The 16,542-nt window shown below is 50.7% G+C and overlaps 1 protein-coding gene across 1 annotated transcript; it reads right to left on the bottom strand.

Annotated features, from left to right (window-relative positions):
- On the bottom strand, positions 1-16,542 carry Dvl3 (dishevelled segment polarity protein 3). The gene is made up of 16 exons (XM_029470699.1): positions 16,189-16,542; positions 11,192-11,261; positions 10,628-10,749; positions 10,398-10,507; positions 10,084-10,219; positions 9,814-9,907; positions 9,569-9,638; positions 8,146-8,285; positions 7,941-8,017; positions 7,767-7,834; positions 7,503-7,652; positions 6,835-6,966; positions 6,497-6,664; positions 2,866-3,081; positions 2,368-2,778; positions 1-1,563 (listed from the first exon to the last, which is right to left on the bottom strand). The coding sequence occupies exons 1-16, from the start codon at positions 16,347-16,349 to the stop codon at positions 1,532-1,534; spliced, it is 2,157 nt and encodes a 718-aa protein (XP_029326559.1). The 5' UTR covers positions 16,350-16,542; the 3' UTR covers positions 1-1,531.

Here is a 16,542-nt window from a genome sequence, read left to right as displayed (position 1 = left end):
TAATAATAATAGCTACCATTTATTGAGCACCTACTCTATTGTGTGCCAGGCACTGTGCTAGGCACTTTTCGTACAATATCTAATTTAATTCCTCACAACAACCCTGTGAGGTAGGTATTATTATCATCATTTTACATATGGGAGGACTGAGGCTCCAGAGAGGTTAAATAACTCTTTTACACAACCAAAAATGAGAACTCAAGCCCAGACCAACTTGACTCCAAATCCCATGCTCTGTAAATTAAGAAAGGGAGAGGAACAGCTGACCTTCAGAGTGTCAAGAGTAGAGGGTGTGTGATGCTGACTAATACCATGTAGGTGTAGCTTGTAAAGAAGGTCACCAGGACAGGAATTCAAGAGGAATAACGCTTGACTATTATGGACATGCCTGTGGAGATGTCCAGTGGGTAATAAAAACAGGTCTAAAGAGAGGGGAAGCTGGGGTTGGAGATCCAGATTTAGAAGTGGCCAGCATATCAACAGCTTAAGGAGAGAATGGCTGACACTATCATGGGAGTGGGAAAGAAGGAGATGTGAGCCAAAGACAGGATAACAAGGGTACTGGCGTCCAGCGCACAAGCGAGCACTGACGAGGGATTCTCAAGATCACAGGAAAAGGCAGAGTTAGAGAGAACCGAAGACAGCTAAGACCGAATCATGCTTCTAACATAGCCCTTTGTTCATTAAAATCCCAGAAAAGGTGTTAAACGAATGAATGAATGTCAAAATAGCCCTACCTCAGGTTGCCCCCAAACCTGGCCTAAGGACATCCTGATGGGGGGAGACATTTGCTGGGGCATGCTAGGCAGACACTACAGAGCTATGTCCCCAGATGACACCCTTGCCCTGAAAAGTTAAGAGTCTGGATAAGTCAGAGTTTATATAGCAGAGTTTTAAAGAGAAATTTGTGATTTAAGGTAGAAAACAATTTTAAAAATAACTGAAGCTGTTTGGAAGTCCCAGTTGTCTGCTTGTATAGCTTCAACTGGCCTGCCGTTATAAGGATATGGGGGTGGGGGTATAGGAGGGAAGTAGAGAATGGCCTGTCAGTCACCTGGACAGCCCTCTGTGGAGCCCATCTTTTGGGCTTTAGCCAAGTACAAAGACATTGGGAACATGTATGGGAAGCATAAGGGCTAGCAAGAAGGGGAGAGGGCAGTCACGGACCAGCCCCACTATCTAGGGATGACTTGGAAGAAGGGTCCAGCCCTCCGGTCAGGGACCAGCCCTGAGGCTTATGTAAACTTACATGGGCATGTGTGTGTGTGTGAGAGAGAGAGAGAGAGACAGAGAGACAAAGAGACAGAGACTCACATGTGTATCTATGTGTATGAGGTGGAGGGAAGCAAACTTCACTACTTCTCTCTGAGAAGAACAGTCTGTTAGACCTGGGGGAAGCTGAGGTCCTTCCCAGAAGCCTAGTGACCTTGTAGTGTGGGTGTGAGGGTTGGACATCCTTGGGAAGCCCTGAGGGGCTGCTGAAGCAGAGTTCCTGGTCTCCTTGGAGGCTGGGCCTCCCCTTCCTGGGGACTCACAGAAAGTCAAAGAGCCCGAAATTCTTGGCTGCTCCAGGCCCAGGGAAATTTGAAGGAAGAAAAAAGAAGAAAACTGTTTCAGGCTCAGAAGTTAGATGAGCCTATTGGTTAGTAGGGTTAGATCTCAGGGAACCAGCACACAGGACAGGCATGGGTGGGGTCTAGGCCTAGCAGAGATAGTCCCTGGAAGCCACTAGTGGCCCTGGCACCTGAGGGGAGGCTCTCTGGGATTCTGATTGGGGCTGGGTCCAAGCAGGGACAGACAGCACAGATGCCTACTTAAGGTGGCTACAGCTGTAGGGTAAAGGTCTGAAGCAGCGGGCAGGGCAGTTAGAAAGGACAAGACTTTTTTTTGGTGTCAGTATGGTGGGGCAATATCAAGATCTCTGTACACATGCTTAAGGAGGTGGGCAAAAGGGGACTGAGGGTAGAAAGGGTGGGCTTAAGGTGTGACACCCCAGGGGTCAGTTCCTAAATGTCCGAGTGGAGCATCAGGAGTTAACAACAGCAGTGCAGAGCCAGGGTCATGAAAAATACTGGGAATTCCGGAACTGGGTGTAATGGGGGCTGGTTAGTGGGCAGAGGCACCAGCTGGACTAGAGGCAGGTTAGGGGCTGTAGCATGGATGAGTAGAGACACCCTCATCCTTGCTGCTACCAGCAAACAGTAGCAGTTAGTTCCATTTATTTCCCTTTCAGGTACCAAAGTGTTTTTAAAAAAAAGAAAAAAAAAAAAAAAAAAAAAGGCCGACTGATGGAGATGGGGTTGCAGCCGGCTGAGGGGTAAGAGCTGGAGAGGGGCTCTGATCACATCACATCCACAAAGAACTCACTGGGGTTTCCCATTGCCATGCGGAAGGACTGTCTGCTGGCCGTCAGTTCCGGGGGCACCGAGGCCAGGTCACGCCCTGGAGGGGCTCCTGGGGGCCCCATGGCTGCCGGCGGCGGGGTCATCATCAGCATCGGGGGACCATAGAGAGGGGGCACTCCGGGTGGGCCATAGCTTGGGTGTGTGTGGTGGCTGCGCAGGCTGCTGGTCAGTGAATGGTGACTGCGGTGGCTGTGCTCGCTGGCCGCTGGGCCTGATCGCTCGCTTGGTGCCCGCTCCCGTGGCCCCCTCAGACTGCTGCGTGTAGTGTGGTCTGACTCACTGCCGCTACCACCTGACTTGGAGTCCCCAGCTTTTGGGTCCTTCTCCTTGCGCCGGTCGCTGCCACTTCGGTTGGAGCCACTGCTCCGACTGCCTGTAGGAAACACACAAGCCCAGGATGGAGGTGCAGAGGTGACCTGGGCTCCCTGCTGATCCTTCTGGCTGGGTCTTTCTGACCTACCTTCACTGTGCTGACTGCTGGCGCTGCCCCCACCGTAGCTGTAGCCCAGTTCTGGGAAGCCTGGGTGTGGGTTGTAGGGATGCGGAGGTGGTGGATACTGGTAAGGGAAAGCCATAGGCCAAGGGGCAGCTCCTGGGTGCGGCAAAGGAGCCAGTGTGTCCTGGTCAGAGGCGCCACTGGAGCCATCATGGTCGTGAAGCGATAGGTTGGCCATGTCTGTGGAAAGAGGACTCAAGTAAACTGGTCTGTTGTGGTTCCATACCTACAATCAGGTCTCCAGCCAAAGATGGACCGCAGGAAACAGTGTTAAAGTTTATGTCCAGAACAGGAGGCCTGCAGATTTCTTTGGGCACTCTCAATAGCTCTACAGCTAATCCCCACATCTAATTTCCAATACCTTCAAAGTTTCTCCCTAAGTACTAGGAAGGCAGAGGCAAGAGACCTGATATGGGTTCGAGTCCAATCTAGACTACATGGTAAGTTTGAATCCAGCCTAGGCTCCATTATCACACAGTCTCAAACAAAAACAAAAACAAGAAAAGAAAAATAAAGATTGGGATGAAACAAAAACAGAGCAAAAATAAAACAAAATCAACCCCACACATCCCTTACCTCTTATTTTGCCTTTTTTTTTCCCTTTGGGTGGGAGGGAACTAAGTTGGGGAATGAGGAAGGCTAAAGTGTTAGAAGCCTCCAGGTACTGTGCCATGACTCATTAAGCACAGGACACAGCAATCCCTGAACGAGGTAATAACCACTTCTCTAGGCAGGGAAACAAAGTCCAGAGAGGATAAATGAGCAGCCTGAGTGAACCCAAGCTGTAGGCAGAGCAGAAGCTGAAAGATGCTTATAGTCTTGCCTTTCCGGTAATTAGAAGGGGGAATGTTTGGGAAAACTTGGGTGAATGTTTGCCCTTCCCCTCTCCAATAATAACAACAACAACAAAAACAACAACAACAACAATAATGATGATGACGACGACGATGATTGATTTACTAAAAGCCCAGAATGAGGATGAGGGTGGAGAGATAGTTTAGCAATTAGAACCACTTGTTGCTTTTGCAGAAGACCTGGGTTTGATTCCTAGCATATATAAAATGGCTCACAACCATCTATAACTCCAGTTCCTTAAATACAGTGGCCTTTATAGGTACTGCATGCACAGGGTGCTCAGATATACATGTAGGCAAAAGACTCATATGCAAAAATTAAATAAATCTTAAAAATAAAAGTTCAAAATGAGCTGGGTATTGTAGCTCATGCCTTTAATTCCAACACTCAGGAAGCAGCGGTAGGCAGATCTCTGAGAATTCAAGGCTACCTCGGTCTACATAGTGAGTTCTAGGTCAGCCAGAGCTATATAGTAAGACCCTGCCTCAGAAGAAGCCGGAGAGAAGGAAGAGGAGGTCCAGAATGGGCTACGTGTTCAAGTGCACATCTGTCATTCCAGCAGGGTTGGGAAGTCCGTCACCTCAGCCTAATAGCAACAGGGGAGTGCTAATTAAGAGAAGGAGGCAGATCCCTAAATGAATCCAATGCTTTGTTTTGTTTTTTAGGGCCTCCTTTATAGAAGGCTCTTGCCCTGATCACACTTTACTGGTGGTGTTGTGGAGAGTGGAGCTGGGGTTGAAGGGCCAGAAAGAACAACTTAAGTGTCTCCTCTGTGCCGTGGATCCTGCTTGTAGCCAGAACTGGCACTAGTTCACTAGTTCACGAACTCCTTCCATCCTTGAAATTGTGTACTTCCTAAAGGTAAGCAGTCCTCTCAAGAGCTAGGACTTCCCTGAAGGGAGTAAAACGGGCCACTAGGACTGATTGCCTGCCAAGGACCTGCTCACAGGCACCCGAATTCTAAGAAAGCTAGAATTGCCCGGGAGAAGCCATCCACACCATTAGATCTTCCTCCAAACCTAAGGTGATCGAGCCAGCTCTGCAGGAAGAAGCCAGGGTGAGGCTCTGAGATTGGTTATGGAGCCTGCCAGTCAGTCAAGCCTCTGACTTGGCAGCATTCAGGCAATGAAGGAAAGCAGTGGCCTCACTCAAAGACCTATGGATGTCTTTAGCCGATAAGGTGCTATCTAGAGGACCAACAATAATCTCCAGAGTGAGCACACAGTTCCTCACTGAGCCTGCCACACTCCCCACTCTACAAACTGTGGCCTCTAAGAAGGAAAAGGCGTTTCTGTCAGCATATCCTGAGCCAACTCTTGGGTGGCCTACGTAGAAGACCCACCTGGGCCCAGGAAATAAACATCTTCTGAGCAAAACTGCCATAGCTATCTTGGAAGCTTTGTATGTCCCAAGATGTCTGGGGCCCTTGGCTGATGTCCGCTAACAATGACAATAATAACCCATTTCTATGAGTCTACTAAACTACTAATGGAAGTTGGACCCAATTTCAGATAATGGACTGTGAAAATAGAGTGCATCTTACAATCAGTTAAATACGTGAACGGCAGGCAACTTTTATGGAGCACTTCTTGTGGGTCACACACTATCCAAGTGGGTTTACATATATTATGTTATGCTTAAGATATATCTATGGGATGAGTTCTATCTTACTTCTACCTTGGACTTAGAAGCCAAAGCACCTACTGTGGTCATAGTAACAGTAAAGTTTGAACTCAGAACTGTCAGAGTCCAAAAATCCTATCAAGCACTACAAGAGCTGCCAAGGCCCAGGAACCCCAACCTCTAGCAAGAGATGGTGTTCTGTAGCAGCAGCCACTGAGTCCCAGAAGCACTCTGAGTTAGCTCTGGATGTCAGCCAGCACTGCAGGTGTAAAAGCTCTTCTGGGCAGCGGCAGCTGCTGGGGCTAGGACTCAGCTGCTGGCTGGAAGAGCAATGCCTGTGTGAGGTCCTCTGTAGGCTAAGAAGAAGGAAGGATCTCCGTAGGGATTATGCTCAGTGGCCTTTTCTAACCTCCTTAGTGCAGAGCTTGTAAAGTCCTCTGCAACCTGACCCTGACAGTTTCTCCAGCTTCACACCATGGTACAGTTTTACTCCCAGGGCTCTTAGAGAGACCAGGATGCCAACTCACATCCCGACCCGGTAGTACCCGTTGGTTTGTTTGGCAGGTTTTCTTTGGTCTTGCTGAGACAATGCTTCTTGGAGCAACTCAGAGCAGTGGGAACTAGAGTCAGAAGACCTGGAACCAAAGCCTATCTCCTTTGTTTCTAATTGTGAGGCCTAGCATAGACTATTTTACACCAATAAATCTAGGTCTTCATTTGATAATCACCCCTCCCCCACTAAGAGGTAAAGGCTCAGTGGGATGACCGGATGACACCTCAGAAACCATGGCACCATGTCAAGCACAGAACAGGCAATTAGAGAGAGGCAGGCTCCACGGGGAGATAGGAGACGATGAAGAGGCTAGACTAGGCTATTCTGTGCTGTAGAGCCTTCAAGCTTTAAGCCAGACCCCAGAAAAGCTTGGAGTTAGGATTCCTAGAATCAGCTGTCATATCATAGAGTGCCTCCTTACTCCCAGGAGACAAGAAGGTGGGGATTCTGGGTGTGGTGGAAGCATACAATTATAATCCCATCACTCAGGAGGCTAAGGTTGAGGGACTGCTGCAAGTTCAAAGGTCAGCAGGGGGTGGGGGGAGGTGGTGGGAAGACACGTACTACCACAGAGGTCGCCAAAGATGTAGTAGCACTGCTCGGAGAAGGTGATCTTGTTGACGGTATGGCGGATGAAGCCAGCCTTCAGCAGGTTGCTAGCGTACTTGCGGGCCTCCCGACGGTCGGTGAACCCTTCCACGTTGTGGTACAGCCAGTCTACCACATCCGAGCCTGGGGACAAGTCTGCCAGTTGATTTGGGTTCCTCTGGCTTCACAGAAGCTATGGGGCTAGGGCAATTAACAACCCAAAGGAATAGCCCAAGGAAGATCTTGGGACCCCCACCCCACCCTGTTCCCTGTCTCCACAACCTGTCCTTCATCTTGTAGTAAGGCTCTCTCACCGATGAAAGCATTGGGAATGGTAATCTTGAGCCACATGCGGTCTCGGACCTCCAACCCTGACTCAGGGGAGGCCATGGCTTTTACGATGGCCGCCATGTCACTGTGGATGGAGAGGTGGAAATCATCTAGGCCTGGGGGAAGGGGCAGAGTAGTGAGACAAAGGCACTGTGGAGTCGGGAAAACAGGAGTGGCATCCTAGTTCTCCCACTCAACAGTGACAAGCCCAGTGTCAGCTCCTTGGACAGTTTTCCCTCCTGTAAAAGTGAATAGATTAGTGCCTTCACAGGACATGTGAAAATAACTCAATGATTTCAAGCAGGTACCTAAGCTCGTGCACATGCTATGACAGGAAAACCAAGTGGTTCCTTCATGCCACACAGTACCAATGAGTTAGAACCTCTTATCAAGCCCCAGAGAAGTCTGGTGAAGTATATACTGGTAGCCCCATTGTATGAGAGGAAACTGAGGCTCTGTGGGCGCTCACCATACATTAAGAAGCAAACCATGTTCAGGGAAGCTGAGTGCCCTCTGGGGAAGGGCTGTGGAGTGAGATCTCTGGAATGAGTCGAGCCCCCTCAAAGGCTCTCCCCGATGCACAAGCGGGTCCTCATCAATCCTCCCACCTGGCCTTATCTGCCGGGTCCAAGGGACAGGCTTGGATACTCACGCTCTGTATCAGGGATGGAGCTGGTGATGGAGGAGCTGGTAGAGGTGATGGTGCTTAAGGAGGGGCTCATGCCATAGGCGGGGAAGGTGCCTGTCATGGCTGCCGTGTGAGAGACCCAGGCTGCAGGGTCAATGGGACGGATGGGCTCGCCTGCAGGGAGAGTGAGGAGTCACAGGCCGCCCATCCACGTAAGGAGAAGAGAAGAGAGAAGGAGCACAGCTTACACAGCCAACACCGACGTTGGGATGAACGCTATTTACTTACTCCGGGGTAATGTGAAGCAGCCGCGAGGACTTGGATCCCAGCACTTGGCTACAGTCAGAGTGATGGGCCTGAAAACAAGGTTGTCCTCATAAAGGCAGAACGTATGACGGCCAGACCAAGTCTCTGGCCAGAGACGCCTTTGCCCACCTTCCCTAGAACCCCATCCACTCATACCCTGGCTTGTGCACAATCTCCCGAAGGACTCGGACTGCGTCATCATTGCTCATGTTCTCGAAGTTGATCTCATTTACCTGAGAAAGAGGGCTAAGAGTGAGAAAATGGAGTGCTCAGGAGATGGACAGGGGAGCTGAGGTTGAGGGTTTCCCTCCAGACTACAGGGACTCCTTACTCTCCTCCCACCCAGGGTAGTTGACGATACCTGCAGTAGCATATCTCCTGGCTCAATTCGTCCATCAGCTGCCACAGCCCCACCCTTCATGATGGAGCCAATGTAGATGCCTCCATCACCTCGCTCATTGCTTTGGCCCACAATGGAGATGCCCAAGAAGTTATACTTTTCTGCAGGGAATAATTTAACACCTTGAGAAGGGCGGGGTTCCTACCCAAATTCCCAGCCCCTTGTTAGTACAGGGCAGAAAGGGGCAATAACTGACTGATATCACTAACCATGTAAACATTACTGTACAGTGTACACGGTGACATGCCTTTAATTTCCCTACTGGTTGTGAGGCAGAGACTCTGAACACACTTTACACCTAGGTAAGACCTAAGTGACCTTTCTAAGACAGCAAGCAGCAGGAAGTAAACTCAGATTTAAGTTCCAAGTTAAAGTTCTTCCAGCTATATTTAGCTGCCTTTACATTTTTTAAAACCACATTCTTTTTTTTTTTTTTTTTTTTTTTCGAGACAGGGTTTCTCTGTGTAGCCCTGGCTGTCCTGGAACTCACTCTGTAGACCAGGCTGGCCTCAAACTCAGAAATCCGCCTGCCTCTGCCTCCCAAGTGCTGGGATTAAAGGCGTGTGCCACCACCGCCCGGCTAAAATCACATTCTTATCTATTTGTTTTGTTGTAGAAGGCACTCGTGTGTGTGTGTGTGTGTGTGTGTGTGTGTGTGTCTGTGTGTGTCTGTCTGTCTGTCTGTGTGTGTGTCTGTGTGTGTGTGTATGTGTGTCTGTCTGTCTGTGTGTGTCTGTGTGTGTGTGTCTGTGTGTGTGTGTCTGTGTGTGTCTGTGTGTCTGTGTGTGTGTGTCTGTGTGTGTCTGTGTGTATATGTGTGTGTGTGTATGTGTGTGTGTATGTGTGTGTGTGTGTCTGTCTGTCTGTGTGTGTGTGTGTCTGTCTGTATGTGTGTGTCTGTGTGTGTGTGTGTGTGTGTGTGTGTGTAGGTCAGGGGCAACTAGTAGGAGTCACCTTCTGCTTTTGCCATGCAGGTTCTAGGGGTTGAACTCCAGTCATCAGGCTGGGTGGCAGGCCCAGCTGCTGAGCCGTCTTACCAGGCACAGCTGTGCTTTAAAGAGTCAGAAGTCAGAGAGTACAGATGTATGGAATGGCAAGGTGAGCAGGGACTCCTCCCCCAGGAAGCCTCCCAGGGTGCCGTGCTCTGTTCTCACAGTTTGGTTTACCTGTTAGAGCTCTGACTCTGAAATACTGAAATGGTTATATGATGTCTCAGTCAGTATTTACAGAGCATAACTGCAGAACAGGAGACATATCTTTTTCCCCCTGTATTGCATATGGAACCCAGAGCCTTGTACTATACTGCTGAGATCCCACTCCAAACCCCACAACACGCATGCTGTCTTTCCCAGCATGGGCATTTGGCAGTGTCCCCCAGACTCACCCATGTTGAGAGTGACGGTGATGATGTTGAGAGACATAGTGGAGTCTGTGATGCTGCTGAAAGACGAGGACTGGAAGAGAGAGTGTCTGTGAGCAGCAGGGGGTGCAGGGGGTGGGGAGGAGGGGGTCCCACAAACACTGAACTGAACAGAAGGGCTCTGAAGAAGAAAAGAGCTATGGTCCTGCCTGGGAAGGACTCAACAGTCTAACCTCCTGCTCAGTCCCTGAACATCCAAGAGCCCATACCCGCTCAATCCGGGAGACCTTCTGCTTCCGCCGCCGCCGCTTGTGTCTTCTCATGAGGCGTGAGGCACTGCTCTGTTCTGTGGAGCTGCTGAACCTGTGGGGCCCAAAGTCGTTCCCCACCAGGCTGGCCCATCCTTGCCTCATAAAAGGCACAGTAGAGCCCTGGTCCCATCACAATAGCCACATCCCACCAGAGGTGAAGAACCAGCTTCCTCATTGGTCACTTCCCGCCTCACTCCCATCCCTGTACCTATGAAAGTCAAGCCCCACCTGCTGGTGGAATCATCCTCATCTGAATCAAAGAAACTGGTAGTCTCCAGCTCGCTGCTCATGAGCGTAGATGAACTGTCATAGCCGCCTGGCTCCCGTCGCCGCTCACCCTTTGTGGTTCCATTGAGTCGGGCCGCTGCAAGGGAGATAGGCAGCTGGGTCCATACAAGGCTCAATGCAGGGAACAAGAGTTATGAGGCAGGCAAGCCAGGGGCTGAACAGGGCCCAGGCATAGCCATAACTCAGGAAGTAGGGTAAAGAGGCGGGGAGCTAGCTGGAATCTGCCGAGAGGAGCTGGAAGTGGGAATACACACCGTGCTCGGGGCCGTCCCTCCGTCGGGGCCGCTCTCGTTGGGCAGACACCAAGGAGTCGGTCTCCGTGTCATTGTCCAGATTCTCCTGGCTGCCCCCACTAGCATGAGGGCTAAAGGGTAGAGAGGACTTAGTGGAGAAGAGAGAAGGCTGGGGGCTCCCTTCCCCAGCCCTGGGTTGAACTGAGCTGCTCTTTGCTCATGGGCCATTCCCACCTTCAAGACACACTTACTGGAAGGAGGGGGGTCGAGAGTCCCCAATGCCTCCTGTGCGTTCCATCGAAGGTGGCAGCTCTGACGGGTTGTCAGCACAGAAAGGGGCCGGCTCTGGGTGCGAGCCCTCGGCAGATACCAGCTGCCAGAAAGAAAATGAGTGGTCACAGTGGTGCCAAGGAGAAGCAAGACGTTGCTTCCAGCAGGGTATGAAAGACTGGACAGAGAGGAACAGAGAAGAAAGGGCCACATGAGGGCAGCTGAGCAGGTGTGTAAGGGGAGGGACTGGCAGGCATGGGTTTCTGAGGCAGAGCTGGGGCAGAGCACAGAGGTCAGAGGATGCCAAGTGGCAGGCAAGTGTCTGGATGGACACAGGAGATCTTTGAATCTTCCTCCCTCTCCTCCCTCATAGATAAGAAATGATTAGAAAACTAAAGGCAGATTCGGATACGAAGGCATAAAAGCACCAGCTGCAATCTCAGCTATGCCCTTCTTCCCTCTAGCCAGCTGCAATCTCAGCTATGCCCTTCTTCCCTCTAGCCAACACCAGGATGCAGCTGGAGGCTGAGCTGAAGGTTCCTTACCCAGGACACCACCCGGCCATTGAAGCAAGGTAGCTTGGCATTGTCGTCCGAGATCTCTTCCTTCACCACCCTGCAAGGAAAGGGTGATGTCAGAGAGCACTTCTGATGTAGGAAAACTGAGGGTCCCCATGATTGAAACTGTCCTCGACCCTAAGTGTGAGATCAAGCCATCCACACAAGACTGCTCAGCTGTGAGGAGGGACTAGGGACAGCCCCTTAGCACCTCCAGGAAGTAGGACAAAGAGCCAGGAGCTGTGGGGAGAAGCTGGAAGCTGGAAACACACAATATCCTGGGCCATCCCTCCGGCAGGGCCGTATCTGGGCCAACTGCCTTGCTGGAGCACCGGCTCAGCCATCAGGTGACTGGAAATTATAATGGTCACACAGCACACTCAGAACCTCCAGGGTGCTTGACCTAAGGCCAGCATGACTTTCCTTTCTCTCTGACCTTCAAAGGGAAAGGTACAATTCTTACTATTCTTCTCTTCTCTACTAGGAAGACTTTGTTCTGAGAGCTGTGGAAAGGAGCTTAGAGGAACTAGGAAAGAGAAGGCATTCTATGACCATCCACACAGAACATATTTGTAATTTCAGGCAGCACTTGGAAGGCTGAGGCAGGAAGATTATGAGGTGAGCCTGGGCTATATAATGTAGTTCTGTTACAAACAGTAAGAAGGAAAGAGGCTGGCAATGCAGCTCAGATGGCAGCATGCTTGCCCAGCATATACAAAGCCATTTGACACACACTACATGCGCTGGGCATGGTTCCATATGCCTGTAATCGCTGCACTGCAGAGGAGGAGGCAGAAGGATCAGTGTAAGGTCGGGAGCTTGAGGCTGGCCTGGGGTACATGAGGACTCTCACCCACCCACCCCCAAAAAGGAAGAAACTAACAGTGACAACTGTTTATGTTTACTGAGCATGCCTTATGGGCCTACTATTCTGCTAAGCACTTGTAGCATGTAGGAGAAGGTGGGAAACTAAACTCAGGTTCGATAATCTATCGACACTCACAAGCTGGTGTTTGAGTCCTAGCCTCTGCATTCTTATCCGCTACATCTTCTACTCCTAAAATTAGAACATATACTTAAATACAAAACAGAAAAACAGTGGTGGCACATGCCTTTAATCTCAGCATTTGGAAGGCAGAGGCAGGCTGAGTTGGAAGCCAGCCTGGTCTACAGAAAGAGTTCCAGGACAGCCAAGGCTACTCCAGCCTCACTAAGTAGACAATATAATTCTCATTTCAGGAACAAAGAAACTGACATTTGGTTACTCATCATGGTTATCATACTGAGAGGCGGTAGAGCTGGATCTAAATCCAATGCTGTTCTGATTTCAATTCTCTTTCCCTCCATGTCACACTTTTCCCCCTTTGATGACAGGTTGGGGTGGGGCATTAATGTGGTCATGACATGCAGTTTGGCCTTGGGAATGTGATAGAGGCCAGAAGTTGGATAACAACTATGGTTTAGAGCCAGAGATGGAGATGGAAATTGCGGAGAGGTACGCTATTACTCACCCTAGGAACACTGAGCTAGACAAATGTGGTCATCAGCTAGGGGGATACAGGCTGAGGCTGCACAGAAGCTGTGAGGCTTGGTCCTCCCTCCCTCCTTAGAGGGGCAAAGGGTCTGGCTCCTTGTGGTAGTCACATGCTTTAACTCACAAAGAAGCTGGCAAGCCAAGCCTACGGTCCTCCCTCTCAGCTCCATCTCCCTACCACTTCTAGTGCCACAAGGACCCTAAGAAAACAGCCCAGACCTACCAGCCAACCTCGCCTCAAGAGGAAAGAGGATACGTGTAACACACAGGACGCTTATGTCCTGTGAGTCTCCTCATCTCCCTTAGCAGACCTCCCCCCCTCCACATATACACACACTCCCATACTGCAGGGGTTTCTTCTCTTTCTAGAGCGTCACCAATGCTCTAAAAGCCTCTGCTGACTCTCAATGGTCGTCAGCAGCTTTGGAGGAACCTAGACTAGAACCTGCTGCGGTAGAGCTTGGCCATCTGGGCTCCACAGCAGTCTCACCAGACCTGTCCTCTCCTTTTCACTCAGACTGAGTCAGGTAAGCACAGGCCCAACTCTCAATTCTACCACACAGTAGCTCTCCCACCTTAGAGACATCATTTAACTTAGCCAACCGTTGTCTCATCCTGGTAAATGGAATTCTTAGATGATGGGTACGGTCCAAGAATATAATAAAAACTAGTTGACTCTCCAACTGTTAGTAGATCCACACTCAAATATTAAGAATGTCTCCTTTTCTTTTAAAAAACTTTATTACATTTTAGTGTGTGTGTTTGTGTGTATGTGTGTGTATGTGTGTGTGTGTGTGTGTGTGTGTGTGTGTGTAGGTCAGAGGATAACTTTTTCCTTCCATTCTATGAGTCCTGAGGATAGACTTCAGGTCACCAGGCTTGGTGGCGGCAATGGCCTTTATGCACTGAGCCCTTTCCCTGACTCTCCCAAGGAACTTAATGGCACTAAGTCTACCCCATGCTTCACAAAGAGCTTTGTGAGAGTTGGGGACTCCTTAGGTCCCACATTCTGAACCTGAGGTGGAGGCCAGCAGGCTTCCTCCTTTGACATGCTTTGTCAACGGGGGTTACCGGCCTAGGCCACCTGAAGTGTCATCTGACATTCCCAGTTTGCCAAGGCTCACTATCTTTCCGGAGAGGAGAAATCTATAGAATGGCATTTACATAATATAGTATTCCTCACTGGTGTTATGTGTGTGCTCTCTTTCGTTCTCTCTGTCTCTCTCTCATCTTCTCTCTCTCTCTTCTCTCCCTCTCTCCCTCTGACACCTATACAAACACACATACACATACATACATACACACACACACCTCTACAATGGTGTGATCCAGACTTTACATTTTGGAGTGAGAGTCCCCCATAACCAAACAAATTCTGTCATTTACCAGCTGTGTGGCCTAGGGTCAGCTTTATTGAGGCCTTTTTCATTCTAGTCTCCTGATTTTCATTAGTGCCCATTTCACAGACTGGTGTGAGGACTCAAAGATGCAAGATGTACAAGTGATGACATCACTGTCAGGCACACTGTAAGTACCATATGATGAGCTTGTAAAATAAAAACTGAAATAAGCTGTCAATAGGATCCTCTGCTATCCTAACTGAAAAGGATGGCCTTGCTGGGTCTTTTGCTCACTTATTCTTGTAGATTGGGGGGAATAAGCCAAATAATCACATCCACTTCATGCTTAGCATTGTTCTCAATCCTGGTAGAGCAGCCAACCGATATTTTGCAAAGGGTGCTTCAAGGACCACGGGTAGACACAAAATGGCTTAAAGTGGCAGATGATAAATGTTACTTAGTTCAATAGTTGATTTAAAGAAAGGTATTCCTGAGCAGTGAGCAGATGCAATGGGAGCCCTCTTATAACTGTAGTTAGACCTGCTCCCACGACAACCTTAGGAACGCAGGAAGCAGCTCACAGTGGTCTGCAGAGGCAAGGAGGGGTAGAGATACAAGACTATTCTAACCCCTCTGGCCTAGCATACCCTTGAAATATGACCCCAGTTCCTTCGGGTAACAAGAAAGACCCTGCTCTTATTCCTCTCATGCCAGTTGGAGACACCTACCTCCTATCCTCACTTCTTCCAGATATATCATTTTCAGGGTCTTTCAACCAGGTTTGCCTATTCTAGACTAAAGCCAGACAATCATTACCACACAAGAGTCTCACCCCAGGGCAAGAACAGAATCAGTAATAGTCAGATCTATTCTCCACTCTCCAAAACACACACACACACACACATTTAAGAACTCACTGAATGCTGAGTTCCAGGGTAGAAAATGACAAATAAGTGCTGCAGGAGACAGAAGGTGCTTGCCTCCTGGGGCTGGGAGGGCAGGCCTTGGGAGAGAAGCCAGACTAATGTACACAGGGGGCGGGAGGTTGGGGGTGGTGGTGGGATATATCCCCTCACCCAGCTCTGGGGCCTCAGCTGCAAGCACAGTGCAGGCCTCAGGCAAGTGCATCAGAGGGACCTTCAGGCCTTGAAGGGCCCAGGGAGGGGTAGGGTGTTTGTGTGTGTGTGTGTTTTCTCCATAGCCTCTAGATCCACCATCCAGTTAATGTAGGCAAGCCTCAGCCCCTTGGAGAGGGGTGTGTGTGTGTGTGTGTGTGTGTATGTGTGTGTTCCCCCTCCACCCCCCTCTCAGGCCAGCTGCTACAAAACCCTCAGGCTCCAACATTCCAACCTCTCTTAAAGGGGCAGTCCCAGCTTCCAAACTGCCCATCAAAAGCCCTGCAGCAGGGTAGGGAGGGGAAGACAAGCGAGAACATCAATAGGCCCTTCCTAGTCTTCCCATCCAGGCTCTGAAGCCCTATGCAACATCTCTCCTGGGACTACCATCAGGAAAGAAAAGGCCCCAGCACCTGGTTAGTAAGAACTCCTCTGAGTCAGGCAACACCCCATCGGCCCAGGGGAGAGGTGAATCTGCTTGACAAACATCAGGTCCATCATCCAGCCTGGTAGAACAGCCCCCAACTTCTCCTTCTCCAGTTCAAAGTCCCACCAGCTACAGCCCTAGATACAGCACACTCCAAATAAGGCTCTGAGTTGCAGAGCTCAGAAGACCGGGAAGGCAGGCCGGGTGTCAATATACTCCAACTTTATGCTTAAATGGTGGCACCTGGAAGGACTGAGAACTCTGGCTTTGGACTGGAGTGGAAAGGATGTATGTCTCTGGGGGGCCGCTGGACCGTGGGGAGGTGAGGGGGCTTGAATGGTAGGAACCGATTGCTTAGGGAGGGACGTCTCGCTGGACCAGGGGGGCAAGGCCTCCAGGAGGTGACTGGGAGTCCCTCAAAGTCAAGTGTGTCCCAAGTCACCGAGTCGCTCCCTTGCTGGAAGCGGGGCTAGAAACCAGTGCAGCCAGGGGAGTCGGAACTGGCTGCGTTGGCCCCTAGCAGCGGAGCGACCCGGGCTCCCGGGAGGCGGGGCGGGGGCCATCCTCACCCAAAATCGTCGTCCATAGACTTGAAGAAGAACTTATAGCTGGGCCGCTGCAGAACGCCCTTAAAGTCCGCCAAGGTGACGCGCTCGGCGGGCAGGGGCAGCTTCACCAGGTACGGCGTCTCCTGGCCGTCCAGGTGGTAGATGATCTTGGTCTCGCCCATGGCTCCGGCCTCGGCCCCGCGGCGCGCGGCCTCCTTGGGCAGCGGGGCCGGGCCTCTCCGGCAGAGCTCTGCGCTCGGCGCGGCCCGCTGCTCAGCCCCACTCAGCCGCCGGCCCGGGCGCCAGCTCCCTTGTTCTCCGGCCGCTCCCGGGTCCCAGCGCCGCCCGCCACCGCTTCCGCTCCCCACTCCCGGC

The sequence above is a fragment of the Mus caroli genome, chromosome 16 (assembly GCF_900094665.2).
Source record: "Mus caroli chromosome 16, CAROLI_EIJ_v1.1, whole genome shotgun sequence".
NCBI classification, from domain to species: Eukaryota; Metazoa; Chordata; class Mammalia; order Rodentia; family Muridae; genus Mus; species Mus caroli.
The sequence above is the reverse complement of the archived record's forward strand: the minus strand, read 5'-3'. Positions and strand labels throughout refer to the sequence as shown.